Source organism: Branchiostoma floridae, chromosome 8 (genome assembly GCF_000003815.2).
Source record: "Branchiostoma floridae strain S238N-H82 chromosome 8, Bfl_VNyyK, whole genome shotgun sequence".
Taxonomy (NCBI): domain Eukaryota; kingdom Metazoa; phylum Chordata; class Leptocardii; order Amphioxiformes; family Branchiostomatidae; genus Branchiostoma; species Branchiostoma floridae.
This window is the reverse complement of record NC_049986.1, coordinates 24,645,818-24,667,434: the sequence shown is the minus strand read 5'-3', so window position 1 is coordinate 24,667,434 and position 21,617 is coordinate 24,645,818. Positions and strand designations below refer to the sequence as shown.

General features: G+C 45.6%; 1 protein-coding gene across 1 annotated transcript in view; it reads right to left on the bottom strand.

The window, feature by feature from the left end:
- LOC118422040 (helicase SKI2W-like) overlaps positions 1-21,617 on the bottom strand; it is a 33,486-nt gene that overhangs the window by 8,910 nt on the left and 2,959 nt on the right. Inside the window, 29 exon segments of the mRNA XM_035829545.1 lie at positions 982-1,023; positions 1,401-1,577; positions 1,655-1,709; positions 1,744-1,844; positions 2,073-2,183; positions 3,057-3,267; positions 3,978-4,252; positions 4,991-5,095; positions 5,705-5,812; positions 8,269-8,436; positions 9,342-9,479; positions 10,378-10,470; positions 11,585-11,695; positions 12,753-12,965; positions 13,482-13,575; positions 13,808-13,954; positions 14,343-14,449; positions 15,161-15,245; positions 16,157-16,303; positions 16,951-17,096; positions 18,078-18,109; positions 18,112-18,211; positions 18,537-18,598; positions 18,900-18,987; positions 19,569-19,669; positions 19,861-19,935; positions 20,109-20,295; positions 20,514-20,631; positions 21,154-21,260. Coding sequence (XP_035685438.1) covers positions 982-1,023; positions 1,401-1,577; positions 1,655-1,709; positions 1,744-1,844; positions 2,073-2,183; positions 3,057-3,267; positions 3,978-4,252; positions 4,991-5,095; positions 5,705-5,812; positions 8,269-8,436; positions 9,342-9,479; positions 10,378-10,470; positions 11,585-11,695; positions 12,753-12,965; positions 13,482-13,575; positions 13,808-13,954; positions 14,343-14,449; positions 15,161-15,245; positions 16,157-16,303; positions 16,951-17,096; positions 18,078-18,109; positions 18,112-18,211; positions 18,537-18,598; positions 18,900-18,987; positions 19,569-19,669; positions 19,861-19,935; positions 20,109-20,295; positions 20,514-20,631; positions 21,154-21,260 — 3,504 coding nt within the window.

Genomic DNA, 21,617 nt, shown 5'->3' with positions numbered 1-21,617 from the left:
TGATCAACGAATTGCAATTTAGAAAAAAACAAAATCTTGCTAAGATTTGTGCGTTTTGTTGTGCTTTTTAGACACACTTCTGCATTTTGTATGATACACCCAGTTTATATGAAATCAAAGGTTTATTAATGCACACATCTGTCCTAGGTGGCAGTGAGAGCACAGCGCAATCACCGTCTTGTAGAAATTGGGCCTTACTAAACATCATGACATCATGTTACATTTGGTTTCAGTTTGTTCGCATCTCCTGGTATGACGAAGGCACTTAGGTAACAGACACACATAGCCCCCTTCCATCAGTATTGACCAAGGCAAAATCCTAATTGATATCAGCCCTACAGTTTTGGCTATGGCTAAACTAAGTACATGTACTATGAGAATGAAAGTCTCTGCCAGATAGTCAACACTGCAGCAAAAAAAATGGAGATAGCAACCATTTTTTTCCCCATGATTTTCTTTAACATGCATGACTCTCAAATGACTTTTCAACGAGTTGTTGGTTAATTAAAAGTTATTCTGCACCATCATGGTGCATATGGCAACACCCATCTCTATTTCAAAGCCCTTGGATCACACAACTTTGTGAAATCACTCCAAAAGGGGGCACTGAGGCCATGGGAAAAAAAAGTCCTTCGGAACACTAAAATACTTTAACTAGTTGAACTCTGGAACTGTTTGGATATTATGTAGAATCTGACACATAAAGCAGGCATGTTGAGGAATTGGTAGCCTGATTAAATCTCGCTTATAGCAGCCCGCCAAACATCCGCCGGCCCCCTCCGCGGGGAGGGGCCAGTACAGCCCTGGACAGCGGAGTTTGGGTTACACAGACTAAGGAATTGGGAGATATACAATATCATATTATGTATTACATTATGAAGAAACTAAACCTTGGAAATATATCATAATACAGTAATATAACACTATATGATACAGTAACTGTGGGTTACAACATTACATGTGTTGTATTGTTAATCCTACCTTTTGAAGTGTTTCCGTCAGAGTGGGCTCTACACATCTTCTCTGTGGGGGAGGGGGCAAAGAAAAGTTTAAACAACTTTTACTATCAAGACTTATATGGCACGCACACATTATAGAAGAGGACGGTAAAGTCATTACATGGACATGTAAGTCATAACAGTGATCATAACATAACCAATCAGTTAAAAATTTGGACGATTCCAGACTTTAGAGATGTCAAAATTCCGAAATGGAATAGCAAAGAAGCGACTGTATATAGAGTAAAATAAACCACAGAGTGAGAAGCAACTATTAAACATCGGAGCAAGAAGCAACTGTATATAGTGTATAATAAACATCAGCACGAACTACTATCCGGATGGTACCCAGGCTACTATGCAAAGCTTATTATCACATATCAGTTGTTGAAGAAACCTGACCTCCTGAAACACGATACAGGACAGCAGCGCGGCGATCTCCGACGGCTGGAGGTCCGTCAGAACGTTCTCGAAAACCAGCTCCGTGATCAGCAGCTCGTGGTTACTGATCTCGCACGCCACGCGCCCCTTCAGCTGCACCGTACCTGCCGCATCCAGGTAACGCAGCCGCTTCAGCACCTGCAACAGGTGGGAACACAACAGGTAAGGACAGGTGAGTTACTGATCTCACACGCCACGCGTCCCTTCAGCTGCACCGTACCTGCCGCATCCAGGTAACGCAGCCGCTTCAGCACCTGCAACAGGTGGTACCTGCCGCATCCAGGTAACGCAGCCGCTTCAGCACCTGCAACAGGTGAGAACAGGTGAGTTACTGATCTCACACGCCACGCGCCCCTTCAGCTGCACCGTACCTGCCGCATCCAGGTAACGCAGCCGCTTCAGCACCTGCAACAGGTGGGAACACAACAGGTGAGAACAGCTAAGAACAAAACAGGTGGTAACCACACAGGTGAACACACCTCTAGGACAGCAGGTAACACACCTGTAGGAGAGGTAAGTAGTGTGCCTCACCTGAACCCTTTGTTCATACTCAGGTAAGAGTGCCAGGCTGTTGTCCGACAGCAGGTAACACAGGTGAGCTCACCTGTAGGACAGGTAAGGAATGTGTCTCACCTGTACCCTTTGTTCGTACTCAGGTAACAATGCCAGGCTGTTGTCGGACAGCAGGTAACACAGGTGGTTCAGCCTCTCCTTCAGCTCGAGGTTTTCCCTCAATTCTTCAAACTGCAGAAAAAAAGTAGGAAACAATGAGAAGAGATGAAAGAGAACAGCTTTCCTATTCCTAATATTTCCTTAACTTAATCGTGAAGGCAGGGAAATACTTCTTAAGCCTCTGATGCTTCTCCTCGAACTTTCCCACACACACCCTTTCAACTCTCACTCATTATCTTAGTAACCCACGCAACACCCTCAAGCTTCCTTAGCTTAGTCGTGGATGCAGAAAATCTTTCCTAGACTCAACCAGGAACACAAGCACCCACCCATGCAGGACACCCACGCTTGCTACTTTCAGTAACCCATGTCAGTCTCGCGTGCTCCCTGATACTAGGAAGCTTTCCCAGACTTAACATGAACGCACACACACACACATACACACACAGGCACACACGCACACACAAACACACATACACTCTCTCTCACACACACACACACATAAAACACACCCATGCAACCCACCCTTCCCCTCCCAGTAACCCACGCCAGACTCACATGCTCCCTGAACTTGGTGCAGTGGAGGCAGAACTTCTCCAGGGACTCAACAACACACCCACACACAAACACACACACACAAACACACACACATGCACACACACACACACACTCAGGCACATGCACACACGCGCACACAAACACACATACCAGGGACTCAACAACACACCCACCCAGTCACCCACACCAATAACCCATATGTAACCCATGCCAGACTCACGTGCTCCCTGAACTTGGTGCAGTGCAGGCAGGAGAACTTCTCCAGAGACTCAACAACACAACCATTCAGTCACCCACCCTCCCAGACACAGTAACCTACCCTTCCCCACACAGTCACCCACCCAGCACCCACACCAATAACCCATATGTAACCCACGCCAGACTCACGTGCTCCCTGAACTTGGTGCAGTGCTGGCAGGAGAACTTCTCCAGAGACTCCAGCAGGAACTGTTTTCTCCGGAGGAGCTCCACGGAGTCCACGTCCCGCACTCCCAGGTCCTTTACTGGGTCAAGCGGGGTTAGCCCACCCGGGTGAGTCTCTGTCAGTCTCAGGAGCTCCTGGGTCGCTACGGTGACAGACTGGCCGGGTGGGTCGTTCCTGAAGAATAGCCAGTGGGTGTTTGTGTGTTTTTGTCTTCTTTTTTAAAAACAGTTGTTATTGAGGGAGTTCCTTTGTTTGGCAGTCCAAGGAAAGAAGCTGTTGCGATAGAATGACTTTGAGACCGATAACTGAACAGTGTAGCATTATGTGAGTTGCAAAGATTGAACGGCTCTCAATGGAGGGACAAGTGGTATGAGATCATCAGAGCAATGGCCATGGAAGTGTGCCTGTGTGCGTGCGTGGTTGAACGGCAGACATGACTCAAGAGGATAAAGTAACATCAGATGAGTGGTTAGGTTCTAACATGATGTCAAAGAAATGGATAGATTTTGGGCCCTCTCGCAAGTTTCCATGGTTTCCAGCTGCAGTACTTCAAGACTTTGTCTGGTTGTTGTTGATATGGAATTCAATATGAATAAACCCATTAACAAAAGTACTGACTATATCCGGATGACAAACTTTTATTTACAATCTATAGTTTTTCAAGAGACTTGACAAACATGGTTGTCAATAAAGAACATTAATTGTTAAATAAAGTTACATTTTATTTAACTACTTAATATTCATTAACCTGATGAAATTATTCACAGATATCTGTCTTGGTACATCTTAAGAAGCTTGGCCCCCTTGGAAATCAACTTTAAAAAGTTGAAGGGGCTACTCAGCCATTTTGAGATGAATAAATAAGAAAAAAAACCTGTTCTCACCTGAACCTGGGCTGCTGTCGCTTCCTGACGTCGTCCACAATCCTGTCCGCGTTGATCTTCAGGGTGGAGGTCGTTGCCATGGTGATGTCTTCAGGACGGAGTGGCTCGACAACATGACCTCCAGGCCCGTCCGGCAGGAACAGGTCAGAGGTCAGCAGGACCGGGGTGACCTTGTCTGAAGGTCGCGCGGGGGAGGGGGGCGGACTCTCTGACACTGAGGCGTCACAGATGATCAACGTGGTGAAGAGCTTCTCGTTACCACTGCCCGAGGTTACCTGGGAGATGGAAACAAACAAATAAACAAAGTTCAGAGACCTCATACCTGCATTAAATATTCAGCTTGCCCAATTACTTATAATTAATTGGGCAATACCTCTGTAGTACTAGACTAAGTGTAAATCTATTTTAAATAAAGTCGAGGCAGGAAGTCAACCCTGCAGACAGCAAGTCAACCTGCAGACAGCAAGTCAACCTGCAGACAGCAAGTCAACCTGCAGACAGCAAGTCAACCTGCAGGCAGCAAGTCAACCTGCAGACAGCAAGTCAACCCTGCAGGCAGCAAGTTAACCCTGCAGGCAGCAAGTCAACCCTGCAGGCAGCAAGTCAATGCTGGAGGCAGCAAGTCAACCTGCAGACAGCAAGTCAACCTGCAGACAGCAAGTCGACCCTGCAGATAGCAAGTCAACCTGCAGACAGCAAGTCGACCCTGCAGGCAGCAAGTCAACCCTGCACCCAGCAAGTCAACCCTGCACCCAGGAAGTCGACCCTGCAGACAGCAAGTCAACCTGCAGGCAGCAAGTCAACCTGCAGACAGCAAGTTGACCCTGCAGGCAGCAAGTCAACCCTGCAGGCAGCAAGTCAACCTGCAGACAGCAAGTCAACCTGCAGGCAGCAAGTCAACCTGCATGCAATCGACCCCGCCCACAATTGAACCCGCCCGCTATCGATCCTGCCCTAACTAACAAACAAACAAACAAACAAACATCACAGCTTACACAGAAACGTGTTCCTACCTGCAGCACCACTCCCAGGGCGTTGTTGTGTCTGTGGTTGCTAACGGTTACGACCCTTCCCGCCGACATGGCCTTCAGTCCGTGGGGGGACGTCAGGATCTGTCTCTGATTAGAGAAGATTAGAAAAAAAAATGTTTCTGTAAAAATGATCACATCTCAAGCTGGGAAGTTCTAATAAAGGAAATTTGTAATCTTCATGAAATTTTGAAAATAAATCAACTGCCGTGTCATGTCAGGAACCCCAGCTGCAGTAAAATCAAATACTACTTCAGAATCTGCTAATTCTGCTACTAGTGCTACTACAACTACTACAGTTACTGTACTGTAGTAACAGTAACTACTGTTATCAACTATAATATACTATCACTGACTACTATGATTATTACTACTACAATATCAGCATGTTTTCAGAAAATAATACCACGATTAATATAGGTAGTACATGTACATGTCTTTAAAGACTAGGATAAGCACACATCTTAACCTGCATAACTCTACCTGATGTGTCTAGACCTCATGCTTTAACCCTCAAACCACCGGACAGTTCTGTTTGACTCCATCAGAAAACACGACGGCACGCAGGTAAGTCTACTATAAACAATCGATCCATCAATCAATCAATGGATCATCATTAGTTTTCTGGTCAATAAGATATGAAGCAATTAGCCATTAACAAACCAACCATGCTTTAAAAAAAAACGTTTGACCCCTGACCTGCAGCTGTCTTCTGAGTTCCCAGAGTTCCTTGCAGGTCATGTAGTAGGATTCAAGGTCAAGACCACACATGTAGCAGTCTGGCTCCTTTACTGTTTTCAGTTTTTCCTGGAATTTAGAATAAACAAACAAACAAACAACAAGGTTGAGTCCACACATGTAGCAATCTGGCTCCTTCACTGTTTTCAGTTTTTCCTGGAATTTAAAAAATTAACAACAACAAATAAACAAACAACAAGGTTGAGTCCACACATGTAGCAGTCTGGCTCCTTCACTGTTTTCAGTTTTTCCTGGAATTTAAAAAATTAACAACAACAAATAAACAAACAACAAGGTTGAGTCCACACATGTAGCAGTCTGGCTCCTTCACTGTTTTTAGTTTTTCTTGGAATTTTAAAAAAAACAAACAAATAAACAAACAACAACTGCAGTCCGCACATGTAGCAGCCTGGCTCCTTCACTGTTTTTAGTTTTTCTTGGAATTTTAAACAAACAAACAAATAAACAAACAACAAATTACAGTCATAATGTCTTAAACAAAATGTCTTATTCCCCTGTCTTACCTGTACGTTCTTGACCTCCGTCTGGTGCACCTGTGTGTCCTTCCTGGTGTGGAACTCTTACCTGTACGTTCTTAACCTCCGTCTGGTGCACCTGGTGTGGAACTCTTACCTGTACGTTCTTAACCTCCGTCTGGTGCACCTGTCCTAGGAGCAGACCCTGTGATTATTACCTGTACATTCTTAACCTCCGTCTGGTGCACCTGTGTGTCCTTCCTGGTGTGGAACTCTTACCTGTACGTTCTTAACCTCCGTCTGGTGCACCTGTGTGTCCTTCCTGGTGTGGAACTCTTACCTGTACGTTCTTAACCTCCGTCTGGTGTCCTTCCTGGTGTGGAACTCTTACCTGTACGTCCTTAACCTCCGTCTGGTGCACCTGGGTGTCCTTCCTGGTGTGAAACTCTTACCTGTACGTTCTTAACCTCCGTCTGGTGCACCTGGGTGTCCTTCCTGGTGTGGAACTCTTACCTGTACGTTCTTAACCTCCGTCTGGTGCACATGTGTGGAACTCTTACCTGTACGTTCTTAACCTCCGTCTGGTGCACCTGTCCTGGTGTGGAACTCTTACCTGTACGTTCTTAACCTCCGTCTGGTGCACCTGTGTGTCCTTCCTGGTGTGGAACTCTTACCTGTACGTTCTTAACCTCCGTCTGGTGCACCTGTGTGTCCTTCCTGGTGTGGAACTCTTACCTGTACGTTCTTAACCTCCGTCTGGTGCACCTGGTGTGGAACTCTTACCTGTACGTTCTTAACCTCCGTCTGGTGCACCTGTGCGTCCTTCCTGGTGTGGAACTCTTACCTGTACGTTCTTAACCTCCGTCTGGTGCACCTGGTGTGGAACTCTTACCTGTACGTTCTTAACCTCCGTCTGGTGCACCTGTGTGTGGAACTCTTACCTGTACGTTCTTAACCTCCGTCTGGTGCACCTGGTGTGGAACTCTTACCTGTACGTTCTTAACCTCCGTCTGGTGCACCTGTGTGTCCTTCCTGGTGTGGAACTCTTACCTGTACGTTCTTAACCTCCGTCTGGTGCACCTGGTGTGGAACTCTTACCTGTATGTTCTTAACCTCCGTCTGGTGCACCTGTGTGTCCTTCCTGGTGTGGAACTCTTACCTGTACGTTCTTAACCTCCGTCTGGTGCACCTGGTGTGGAACTCTTACCTGTATGTTCTTAACCTCCGTCTGGTGCACCTGTGTGTCCTTCCTGGTGTGGAACTCTTACCTGTACGTTCTTAACCTCCGTCTGGTGCACCTGCGTGTCCTTCCTGGTGTGGAACTCTTACCTGTACGTTCTTAACCTCCGTCTGGTGCACCTGTGTGTCCTTCCTGGTGTGGAACTCTTACCTGTACGTTCTTAACCTCCGTCTGGTGCACCTGGTGTGGAACTCTTACCTGTACGTTCTTAACCTCCGTCTGGTGCACCTGTGCGTCCTTCCTGGTGTGGAACTCTTACCTGTACGTTCTTAACCTCCGTCTGGTGCACCTGTCCTGGTGTGGAACTCTTACCTGTACATTCTTAACCTCCGTCTGGTGCACCTGGTGTGGAACTCTTACCTGTATGTTCTTAACCTCCGTCTGGTGCACCTGGGTGTCCTTCCTGGTGTGGAACTCTTACCTGTACGTTCTTAACCTCCGTCTGGTGCACCTGGGTGTCCTTCCTGGTGTGGAACTCTTACCTGTACGTTCTTAACCTCCGTCTGGTGCACCTGGGTGTCCTTCCTGGTGTGGAACTCTTACCTGTACGTTCTTAACCTCTGTCTGGTGCACCTGTCCTGGTGTGGAACTCTTACCTGTACGTTCTTAACCTCCGTCTGGTGCACCTGGTGTGAAACTCTAATACCTGTACGTTCTTAACCTCCGTCTGGTGCACCTGTCCTGGTGTGGAACTCTTACCTGTACGTTCTTAACCTCCGTCTGGTGCACCTGTGTGTGGAACTCTTACCTGTACATTCTTAACCTCCGTCTGGTGCACCTGTGTGTCCTTCCTGGTGTGGAACTCTTACCTGTACGTTCTTAACCTCCGTCTGGTGCACCTGCGTGTCCTTCCTGGTGTGGAACTCGGAGAAGCTTCTCTTCATCATGTCTTCTACCCGCAGCTCCTCCACACGCAGAAGATTCAGGATCATGGTGTAGGTCAGCCGGAAACGCGACTCCAGCTGGGTCGGCTTGCCCTGTAAACAAGTAAACAAATAAACAAACATGTAAACAAACATGTAAACAAACAAAGTCTCTTCACTCAGCAGGTTCAGGATCATGGTGTAGGTCAGTCGGAAACGCGACTCCAGCTGGGTCGGCTTGCCCTGTAAACAAGTAAACAAATAAACAAACATGTAAACAAACATGTAAACAAACAAAGTCTCTTCACTCAGCAGGTTCAGGATCATGGTGTAGGTCAGGCGGAAACGCGACTCCAGCTGGGTCGGCTTACCCTGTAAACAAATAAACAAACATGTAAACAAACAAGATCCCCACACATGGAGCAGGTTCAGTATCATGGTGTAGGTCAGGCGGAAACGGGACTCCAGCTGGGTTGGCTTGCCCTGTAAACAAGTAAACAAACAAGTAAACAAACAAACAGGGCCTTCACTCTCAGAAGGTTCAGTATCATGGTGTAGGTCAGCCAGAAATGCGACTCCAGCTGGGTCAATTTTAGCTCTTCCCACCTAGGTATTAGCTTATCTGGTGTAAGGCTGCTAAGATACAGGAGGTCACTTACAGAATTACATTGGAGTGATTTACAGAGCAGAAGTATGGCGTATAGGTACAGAGGGATACAGAAATTGTTGTGTCCTTAGCCGTCGGTAAGATGTTTGGCCCGCAACTTAGAGGTCCAGGTTCAAATCTTGCCATGCTACCAATCTTGCACCCTTGGGAAAGGTATTTGAGAGGCCGTTCCTCACTCCACCAAGGTGTAAAAATGGGTATATCTGACTATGGTTAGGGAGGTAAAAGGCGGTGAAAGGAAAGGGTAGGGCCTTACAGTACTGCCCTAGACACAGTGGATAACAACCCACTGCCCCTACAGCCTCAAAAAGGTTGTACCTTTACCACCTTTAGAGACACAAACGGAACTCACCAGCATCATCTTGTGCAGGTCGGCCATCTCCGGCACATCTCCCTTACACAGGATGATCACGGTACCGGTCGTGTCCAGTCCTCGCCGCCCCGCACGGCCCGCCATCTGGATATACTCGCCAGGCAGCAGGTCTCGCATCTGGGGGACACAACATGGTCAGTACCGTCAGGACAGAACATGGCTCAGAACTGGTCAGTACCGGTCGTGTCCAGTCCACGCCACCCCGCCATCTGGATATACTCCCCAGGCAGCAGGTCTCGCATCTGTGGGGACACAACATGGGTCAGTATCAGTCTGTACCGTTCTGTACCGGTCAGAACCGGTCAGTACCGGTCGTGTCCAGTCCTCGCCGCCCCGCACGCCCCGCCATCTGGATATACTCTCCAGGGTGCTGGTCTCGCATCTGTGGGGACACAACATGGCTCAGAACTGGTCAGTACCGGTCGTGTCCAGTCCACGCCGCCCAGCCATCTGGATATACTCCCCAGGCAGCAGGTCTCGCATCTGTGGGGACACAACATGGGTCAGAACCGGTCAGTACCGGTCGTGTCCAGTCCACGCCACCCCGCCATCTGGATATACTCCCCAGGCAGCAGGTCTCGCATCTGTGGGGACACAACATGGGTCAGAACCGGTCAGTACCGGTCGTGTCCAGTCCACGCCGCCCCGCCATCTGGATATACTCCCCAGGCAGCAGGTCTCGCATCTGTGGGGACACAACATGGGTCAGTACCGGTCAGTACTGGTCAGAACTGGTCGGAACTGTATGTCAGTTTTACCACTCAGGACCGGAATGTACCTCTCCAAATTGGTCTGTACTAGTCAGAAATTATCTGTACCAGTCAGAACCAGTATGTACCAGTCTGTACTGGTTAGAACCAGTATGTACCAGTCAGAACCAGTGGTGTCTTGTTGCCCAGACCACTGACCTAGCAGGTCTCTCATGCCTTTGTTGGATGGTTTGTTAATAGCTAATTGATTCATATCTTATTGATCAGAAAACTAATGATTGATCAATTGTTTGTAGTAGACTGACCTGCGTGCCGTCGTGTTTTCTGATGGAGTCGAACAGAACTGTCCGTGCCGGCATGTTTACTCCCATGGCGAACGTCTCTGTCGCAAACAGGAACTGCAAAACAGTAAACAACAACAACAACAATAAACACACTGGGGTAACTGCCGCAGCAAAGTAATTTGATAATTAAAGGCAGAAAAATTATTCAAGTAGTACATGTCTTTGTTGTATTTCAGACAAAAATCATAAGTTATTAAACGTAATTTAGAGGTATTGGCTGCTGGTATACCTTTGACTGTCATCATGTCAACTTTTCACTTCTGGCGGGATCTCTACTGTAACTATCTTATAGATGGCATTGCTGAACCAGTCAGTAAAAAAATGAGGAACACCCCTGGCCAGCAAAAATAGTAATCGATGCTGCACTAATGCTCAAAGTTTTTATGCTGCTCTAAGGTAGCTTTGGTGCCAACCTCCGTGGTAATTTCAAGGTAATTATGTCGGTAATTAGCAACCTGTGTGAGAAATGATGATTAAAGTTAATCATACTAGGCTAGCTTTGATGCCCGCTGCCACAGTGATTTCATGGTAACTATGATAATAATTAGGAGCTGGTGTCAGAAAATGATGATAGTCATGAAATGAAGGTAGCATTCATGCCCAGGGATCTGGACTGCTGCACCAGTGAGTCTGGTTTCAGTGCCATTCCAGCACTGCACACTGCAAGGCGAGTAAATGAATGTGTGAACAAGGCAGGCAAGACATAAAAAAGAGAATAAATGCTCTAGAGCTGAACTGCTACAGGCGGTTACTGGGAGTCCACTGGACATCCCATACTTCAAATAAAGACATCCAGGAACGCATCACCACTCTGGAAGGACCACTACCCAGCTTCTTATCTTTGGTCAAAAGGAAGAAGCTTCAGTGGTTTGGACATGCGTCTAGGCGAAAAGGAACCTTGACAAATACAATCTTACAAGGTAAAGTGGAAGGAGCGCGGCCGAGGGGTTGCCAACTGCATGGATGAACGACCTAAAAGACTGGACTGGAAGGACGTCAGCCCAGCTGACGAGACTGGCGGAAGATCGCCAGAGCTGGAAGTCACTAGTGAACAGCCTTACTGCCCCTAAGGCCACCTGAGCTACGGGACGAGTCAGTGAGTGAGAACAAGGCAGGAGAGGTCGGTTTAGACAGGTACTGAATGAACGACTGAATGAGAGAATCTCACCTTGACGAGTCCCCTGCTGAACAGCATCTCCACCACTTCCTTAAGGATGGGCAGGATTCCGCTGTGGTGCACAGCTAACCCCCGCTTCAAAAGGTCCTGAAGGTGTTTTACCTGTACAGGTGAGATTACACAGGTGAGATAACACAGGTGAGATTACACACTCAGGTGAGATTACACACTCACTGACAGGTGAGATTACACAGGTGAGATAACACAGGTGAGATTACACACTCAGGTGAGATTACACACTCACTGACAGGTGAGATTACACAGGTGAGATAACACAGGTGAGATTACACACTCAGGTGAGATTACACACTCACTGACAGGTGAGATTACACAGGTGAGATAACACAGGTGAGATTACACACTCAGGTGAGATTACACACTCACTGACAGGTGAGATTACACAGGTGAGATAACATACAGGTTTGATAATATCTGCATATTCTGTATCTATATAGATGGTATAACCGCCCTTCGGCATAACACACCAGCTTCTGTATCTGTATCTATATAGCCGGTATAACCGCCCTTCGGCATAACACACCAGCTTCTGTATCTGTATCTATATAGCCGGTATAACCGCCCTTCGGCATAACACACCAGCTTCGTAGGCACGCAGCGCGGCAGCAGCTGGTTATATTACACCGAACAACCTGTCACACCTAACTTTAGCACATCTATCTGCAAGTGTTCTTTAAAACTATCCAGAGAAGACGCCCCTACTGTGTTTGGCAATAACATATTCAACTAATGATAGTTCTGGGGAAATAGGAATTTTTGAACACATCAATCCTAGGTTGGTACTTGAAGTCATGACTGTTTTTGAGCTGGTGTTAGATACTGTAATATGGTGGTGTAATATCATGGATGGATGAGCAAATGAGTAAGTGAATGAATGACTGATCCAGTGAGTGAAGGAATGATGAATGAATGAGTGAATCAATGATGGATGGATGAATGGATGGATGCATGGATGAATGGATGGATGCATGGATGAATGGATGGATGGACGGACGGACGAATGAATGAATGAGTGAATCAATGATGGATGGATGAATGGATGGATGGATGAATGGATGGATGCATGGATAAATGGATGGATGGACGGACGGACGGACAAATGAATGAATGAGTGAATGAATGAACAAATGAATGAAAGAACCTGAGGCAGGTCCCTGTCGGGTCCCTTCAGCCTCTGCAGAGACTTCTGGATGAACAGGTGAATCTCGCTCTTCTCGGCGGCGGTGGTGAGGTCGATCGAGGTCAGCATGGCGGCGTTGTCGTCGCAGCGGCGCTTGGAGAAGGTGAAGGCCACCACGGGCAGTTTGTCGTCTCTCTGGATGGCCTGGATGATGGACAGCCAGACGTTTTTCTCCTGCAGTAATACAGGTGAGGTACAGGTGAGATACAGGTGAGGTACAGATGAGATACAGGTGAGATACAGGTTGGATAAAGGTGAGAAACAGGCCACCACGGGCAGCTTGTCGTCCCGCTGGATGGCCTGGATGATGGGCAGCCAGACGTTTTTCTCCTGCAGTAATACAGGTGAGATACAGGTGAGACACAGGTGAGGAACAGGTGAGATATAGGTGGGATACAGGTGTGACACAGGTGAGATACAGGTGAGGAACAGGTGAGATATAGGTGGGATACAGGTAAGGTAAGGTGAGATACAGGTGAGATACAGGTGAGGAACAGGTGAGATATAGGTGGGATACAGGTAAGGTAAGGTGATATACAGGTGAGATACAGGTGAGGTACAGGTGAGATATAGGTGGGATACAGGTAAGGTAAGGTGATATACAGGTGAGATACAGGTGAGATATAGGTGAGATACAGGCAAGAAACAGGTGTGATACAGGTGAGGTACAGGTACCACCCAGCTACTGACCTGTCTGGGGTCCCCTCCTCTCGTGCCTTTGGCTCCGTACCCAGAGGAAGACTTTGAGGCGCGAGCTTTCTTAGCATCAATCGCTGCATAGTACCTGAGGGGGGGGAGAGAGAACATTGTCTCATCCTCTGTGTCTGAATTGGACAAACTGTCAAATGCCCATTGCCATAACACATAAGCTTCTGTAGATGAAGAACTGCTAGAAAAATGCTTCACTATTTATGAACAATTCAAGAAAGACTTCCTTTGCTCTCAGACCACAGGCATAGACTAAAGGGAAATTTGATTTTCTAATGAATAAATAAAGGCTAAAAACACAAACAAACCCCTTGGTGAGGAAGTTCCTAGCAGAGTCCACGATAAGGAAGCGTTCCTTGCTAGTCTGTTTGCTGTTCCCAGTGTACAGAAAATGCTCCAGAGGAACCGGCCGCTTCAGTGTGCTGATCACATAGATCTTCTTCTTCTTTGTCCTCCTATGAACAACACATCTTTATGTACTTCTCGAAGTTTTTATATAAGAAAACAAGAACACAACACAACATCTTTACTAAGAGTACTGATCACGTAGATCTTCTTCTTTGTTCTCCTGCAAATACAATGTACAACATATCACATCTTTACAAACTTCTGGAAGTTTTTATACAAGAAAACAGGAATGCAACACAACAGCTTTACTCCACGTGCTGATTAAGTTAATCTTCTTTGTTTGGGGATCACATACGCCATTCAAGACAAAGCAACATCCTTATCTATTTCTGGAAGTTTTTATAGGAGAAAATTCACTAGCACTTTTCTGACGAAAGGATATACATGATACATCTACAAATATCTTGCAGAGAAAGGAAGGAACATTCTACTCACCCGATCCAGTCTGCGAACTCCATGGTGTTCGGAACTGTGGCACTGAGTAGGATGATGTTCACATGTTCTGGTAACATGATCAGTACTTCCTCCCACACAACTCCTCTCTGTAACACACACCACAGGTGTCAGGTAACACAGAACAGGTGTCAGGTAACATGATCAGCACTTCCTCCCACACAACTCCTCTCTGTAACACACACCACAGGTGTCAGGTAACACAGAACAGGTGTCAGGTAACACAGAACAGGTGTCAGGTAACACAAACAACAGGTGTCAGGTAACACACAACAGGTGTCAGGTAACACACACAACAGGTGTCAGGTAACACAAACAACAGGTGTCAGGTTACACACACAACAGGTGTCAGGTAACACACACAACAGGTGTCAGGTAACACACACTACAGGTGTCAGGTGACACACACTACAGGTGTCAGGTAACACACACTACAGGTGTCAGGTGACACACACTACAGGTGTCAGGTGACACACACTACAGGTGTCAGGTAACACACACAACAGGTGTCAGGTAACATGATCTCTGTAACATAATTTTGATTTTAATTTAAATTTTTAAAAGTTTTAAAAGTTTTTAAATTTAAAAAAAAAAATTTTTAATTCTTTCATTTTTTAAAATTTTCTTAATTTTCTGTTTATTTTTTTAGTCTATTTTAATTTACATTAATTTAAATCAATTTGATTCAATTTTACTCAAGTCAAGTCAATAGACTAAGTGCAAATGGGCACGGGTTATATGTGTGTTTGTAAGGACTCCAACTCTATATGTTTGAGTGTTTTAGGACACGACTAGCTTACCTCAGCATCGTTGATGTAATGGACCTCGTCGAAGATGACCCACTCCAGGTCGCGGATAACGTCTGAGCCGTTGTACAGCATCGACCTGTAGGTTAACAAGTCAACAAACAACTGTAACAGTAAACTTGAATGGAGATCAAAATAAACAAACAAACAAGTACTGGCCTGGCAGAGCCCATACCTACAGTGGACCTGTTGTCTGGAACAGGTTATGACCAGGCACACGCGCAGCTCCAACTTTGTCTGCTTCTAACTTATCTAAGAGACATTTGAAGCAAATGAAACGACCCAAAGGAATGAACGCATACGATTATGTCATCATCATCATGTATTCCTATGGATAAATGTTTATGGGTTCATCATCTTTACCAAGAATGGTATGAGGATTTCTGCTGATGATGATAAGGGTCAGAGTCAGGGTCAAGGTTAGTTAGGGTAAGGATTAGGATTAGGATTAGGCTGAAACATACCTGAGGATCTCTGTGGCTATGATAAGGGTTGAGGGTTAGGGTTATGGTCAAGTTTTAGGTTGAAACATACCTGAGGATCTCTGTGGTCATGATGAGGGTTTAGAGTTAGGATTAGTGTTAAGATTAAGGATTAAGTTGAAACAAACCTGAGGATCTCTGTGGTCATGATGAGAGTTTAGGGTTAGGATTAGTGTTAAGATTAAGGATTAAGTTGAAACAAACCTGAGGATCTCTGTGGTCATGATGAGAGTTTAGGGTTAGGATTAGTGTTAAGATTAAGGATTAAGTTGAAACAAACCTGAGGATCTCTGTGGTCATGATGAGAGTTTAGGGTTAGGATTAGTGTTAAGATTAAGGATTAAGTTGAAACAAACCTGAGGATCTCTGTGGTCATGATGAGAGTTTAGGGTTAGGATTAGTGTTAAGATTAAGGATTAGGTTGAAACAAACCTGAGGATCTCTGTGGTCATGATGAGAGTTTAGGGTTAGGATTAGGGTTAAGATTAAGGATTAGGTTGAAACATACCTGAGGATCTCTGTGGTCATGATGAGGCAGGCGGCCTCAGGGCGCAGCTGCACGTCTCCCGTCAGCAGCCCCACGTCTTCAAACGTCTGCTTAAAGTCTCGGAACTTCTGATTGGACAGGGCCTTGATAGGGGAGGTGTAAACTGTCCTGGAAGGGACCAATAGCAGACAGCATTACATCTGAATGGACCAATAGAAGGCTGCATTACATTTGAATGAACCAATAGCAGACAGTGTTACATCACCAATAGCAGACAGCACTACATCTGAATGGACCAATAGAAGGCTGCATTAAATCAGAATGAACCAATAGCAGGCTATGTTACATCTTAATGAACCATTAGCAGGCTGAGTTACATCTGAATGGACCAATAGCTGGCTGTGTTACATCGGAATAGACCAATAGCAGGCCGCATTATTTCCTAAATATTGCAAGTCTTGCAATTTGTAGTTGACTGTAAAAAAGTTGCTGTACTCTATGTTGCATCAATAAAACTCAAAGGGTGTACAGAAAGTGAAAATTGTAACAAAATGGAACGAAATGGAATGTACAGAAATCTTTCTGTGTATCTATATATGTTCGTGCCATTTCATTCCATTTTGCTCCATTTCACACTTTCTGTACACCGCCTTCAAACTAAGTAAACTAAGGTAAATATTGTATGTAAATATTTGATATTTTGGAAGTACGTCTTTGTTTTGTCATGAAGTCCAGGAAGATTAGTGGCGTGCCCTATGGCACCTCACCAATGGATTTTCAAACAAAGTCTCAAAGTCTTAAAGTCTTAAAGTTACCTGGTGACGTGTTTCTGTGAGAGCGCGATGGCGTACTCGGCCACCACGGTTTTTCCCGCGGAGGTGTGCGCGGCCACGAAGACGCTGTCGTGGTTCTCCAGGTGCAGAATTGCCTGCTTCTGGAACACGTCCAGCTCAAACGGCCACTACATACAAACAAACAAACAAAGTAAACAAAGATAATCACACAAATTCTGTAATTGCTACAAGGTGCAGTCAAGTTGATTTCAACACGTCCAACTCAAATGGCCACTAAAAACAAACAAACAAACTCAGAGAAATTCTGAAATTGATGTGAAATGTACTCAAGTTGTTATCAGCACATTTTGGACTAGAAAGTTATTAGTTACAGTTCAATTTGTTCCAGAATAACTTCTACCAACACAGTTAAGAAAGTCATTAACTTGGTCAATGCTTTCGTCACTTGTTTAAAAGCATTGCAGCCCCTTAGGGAAGTTTGGTGTTTATTGTTCATGTGGGTAAAATGGTGAAGATCATATAGACACGGGGCAGTATTGGGTTGTTATCCACTGTGTCCAGGTGATGGTAAGTAACTCCCACTGCCTTTTACCTCCCCAACTAAAGTCAGGTACCCATTTTACACCTGGGTGGAGTGAGGAAAGTGCTATTGGGCACAGCTAGGAATCAAACCCTGTTCTGTACTCTAATGGAAAAGAGAACAGAATCAGAAACCCAGTGAGATCGCGTGGCGCAATTGGCAGCCCTTTAGGCTCAGGCCCAAAAGGTCTTGAGTTCAAAACCCGCCTTGCCACTGATCGTGTGCCCTTGGGAATGGCACTTTACACGACTTTCCTCACTTCGCTCAAGTGAAAATGCATACAATTCACCCGGACTCCAGGAGGATTCATTATAGTGACGTATCAGTAACTAATGGAGATCCTAATACCCCCCTCACATTAGGTGCGATTCGATCGAACGACAAGTCTGCGAGCTTTAAATTACGAGGAGACATGACCCTGACGGGAAGGGGGAACTCTGCCATTTCTTCGTCGGCATCAGGGTCATGCCTCCTCGTAAATTAGAGCTCGCAGACTCGTCGTCCGATCGAATCGCGCCTAATGTGAGGGGGGTATAACTAAAACCATACTAAACCCGAGTTGTCAGACCTGGTAGGCAGGGTTGGGGATCCGCTTGTGGAGTCGGCTACAGGCGTGCTGATGTCAACGTTCACGGCCCACTGCTCCTCCTGGGGGGGTTTCACTGGTGCTGGGGGGGTGGGCACCTCAGCAGTCTGGCTCTCCTGCAGCAGAAATAACAATATTTACAGTAACATGTACTAAAGTCTGGCTCCACTGCAGCAGAAATAACAAGATTTACTGTAGCATGCACAAATTCTGGCTATCCTAAAGGAGAAATAACAATATTTACAGTAACATGTACAAAAGTCTTGCTCTCCTGCAGCTGCAGAAATAACAAGATTAACAGTAACATGTACAAAAGAACCATGGGCATGGGTCTTCATGGGGTGCCTTTGGCAGGAATGTGGAATGGGGAAGGCTTAAATGTCAGGGTAGGAAAAATGCATGAGGGAGCTTGCATGGTGATGGAGTGGAGTCAGACCATACAAGCAGGGTGTGGTGTGGAAGAGGGTTTCCTATATCTTCCACATTGTGGAGCTTTAGAGATGCTAAAATGGTACATTGTATTAGGCTTCCTGAGGGACAACATTACTGTCCCACAGGTCACTGTTGGAAACTGTGGAAACATTTGACTGAGTAGAATCTCTCTTCAATCAGAATTGTTTTCTGCAGACGATCTTCCCCATACAGTGAGGGGGTGCAGTGCCCTTGTTCCCCTCTTTATAAAAAAAACAACACCCTGAGCCTGGATTTTTTTTTTAGAACAAAAGCAAGCAAGACACGTTAACAGCATACCCCAAACTTACAAATTATAGAGAAATGCAAAGAACAAGAATGCAAAAGACTGACTCAGAGATGCTGTCCCTACCTGAGGGAGCATGTTGTCCAGACTGTCTGCCCTCTGTAGTGTGGGCAGTTCCTTAGTCTCCTGATCTTCCTGTGGGAAAACAGGACAGGAAAAACTTACGCCCTTGCTACATACAATCAGTGTATTTACTTCACTAAGGGGCAAAGCACATTGTGAGTACGTGGTTTTCAATACCCCAGAGGGGAAGAATCGGGAAATATAAAATGGACTGCACACCCTTTTAGGCTAACAGCACAACCAGCTGCTTGAATTCCATGTGATTTGTAGACAGATGTCTCATATCTAACATACATAGAGTCGGATAATCATAGACTTTCTTTAGTAATGGTGGATTCTTTGTACAATATGATTGGCTTGTGGTTCCTGGAGCCTTGTTAACCACCTTTGTAAAGAAACAAGACATTGACTGCAATAACAGTCTGTGCAACGCAAACCCCGCTATCCGGAGTTTGTAGGCTTCCGCGGGACCGGCCTAAGAAGCGTGATTAAATCAGGCTAACAATTACAATGTACAGCTGATATCCCATCAGAAAAAAAAATGGATATTAGTAGCCCCAACAGTGAAAGGCAAGATTCAATATCAGATGGGAGTGAATGATGCTGATAGAGACAATGATTGTCTCAGTTTCCATAGCAACCAATTCTCTCACCTCCTCCTCCTCCTCACTCCAATCCATCCCATCATCCCCTGCAAGGATGTCGGCCAGGTTCAGCACATTTGGGGCATGCTGGGAAGGGGCGGCCATCTTGGCTGCAAAAAAAAGATTAAAAAAGCTTTGTTAGAACAATAAATATTCTTAACTTGCATTCGACAAGAAGGGAGAGATGTGTTCATAAATAGTTAGGTTTTGAAATGGATGTGTTAACACTTTAAAGGAATCTTTACATTTTTTGCTGAAACTGAGCTTGAATGAGTAAAAAGCTTTAGGAAGTTAAACGTACCCAACTGTTCTTCTTTCTTCTTCAGCTTCTTGAAGTCGACTCCATGCTCAAACCCAGGCGGACAGGAGAGAAGGTCTATAAGAAAAATGAAAACATTTTGCTTCTGTTGGCTACTCATCATACAGATTGACAACACCTTTTTATTTAATTTATTAAAACCTTTAAATTTCCAAAACATAAAACAAGCAAGAAATCTTTTCAAAGTCCATTTCTTTTCAACACTTAGGAATTATGACAATGCAAATTACCATTTTCAAAATCAATGTTTCCTGCCCCCTCCTCCCCCAGCACAGTCCCCAGGTCAGGCTCGTCCATCCCCCCCGGCCAGAAGGGATAGTTCGTGGAACTCCCCCGCGTGGCCTCCGTGGGGGGTCCTGGTGGTCGCCGTAGTGACAGAGAGTTCTTGGCAGAAATTCCCGTGTCTTGGAGATACACCTGGATAAGAAAGGTATGGGGAAGATGCCGCCTTAAGATAGAAAAACAAAGAAATTTCACGATACATCTGTCATAGTAGAATTCTATAATCTGGCAGCAGTGTTCATTACACATGCAGTGCTCGCTGTTGACAGACAATTCTATCCAGATGCTAGAAATGTGCCAGAAAGTGGCTTGAGCAGGTAAAACTTTACACCTGACCATGAGAAGTTTTGTACCTCCTTGTAGCCGAGAAGTTCCCCTGAGGTCGGGTTCCGTTCCACCTGAAGTGTCGTCTGGAGAGGACAGACGTCTGCAGAGTACAGGGCCTCTGGGTCTCGCTCACGGGGCCAGAACCTGTGAACGGGTTTTTGACAAATATACAACATAGAGAGGGGTCCTTCCTGGTGTGAGTGGTTCAAGACCTACAGTCCTTTGGCTGCACCTGGGGCAATTTCTATTGTATTGAGGTCACCTGAGTGGCGCTGAATGGCAGCTCGCTCCAGACCCTTGCGATTTAGCCCCGCCTATTGTAAGCTCCTCGCAATTCAGCCCCTGGCTTCGAAGAAAGAGTAAATAAGTTGGCCCACCCAACAACAATAACAGATAACACAGGATGTCTCCTACTTTACCAGTAACCATGGTGACAGGTGTCTGGTTCTGGCCATTGACCTTACTTGTTTGGGGAGAAGGAGAAGAATTAACGGAGCAAAAATAATATGTTTCCCTTCCAAGAAGATAAACATAACAAACTGATAGGACACTAAATGGAGGTCCCATGTCGTGGAAAAGCCAAAATTCAAGCCCGTTAAGGAACCCACCAGCTTATATGAGGAGTATCATGTGTCGGCAAGCCAACCAAACAAGGAACTGACTCACTTCTGTGCCGGCTGGAAGTCGTGAATGGGGAGGTCCTCAGGACGCTGCAGGTAGCCTCTCAACTGGGCCTGCAGGTCCTGCAGTACCGGCGGCAGCCCATGGGGGAGCTGCAGCACAACAGGCAGCAATGCATCATTCTATTTACTACAAGTAGTTTCCTATATTCTAGTCCAGTATTCTTAGAAAATGTTTTTCAGTATAGAACATGTATAACTTTGTACTAGTACCTTTCACAATCAAGTAAGCACTACTGTAAGAATGAGGTGGAATTAATTGTTTGGTTTCACACATCATGAAATTTTTATAAATATACTACAAGTATATACGTCAATGAAGGTTAGACATCCAGGTAATAAGATATGCCAAAAGCAGTCAGTAAGCAACTGGATATGATTTTGGAAGCGGTCAAACGTTTCAGACAGTGACACTGAGGAAACTGGTAGAAGAGCAGGTTTTATATCCTA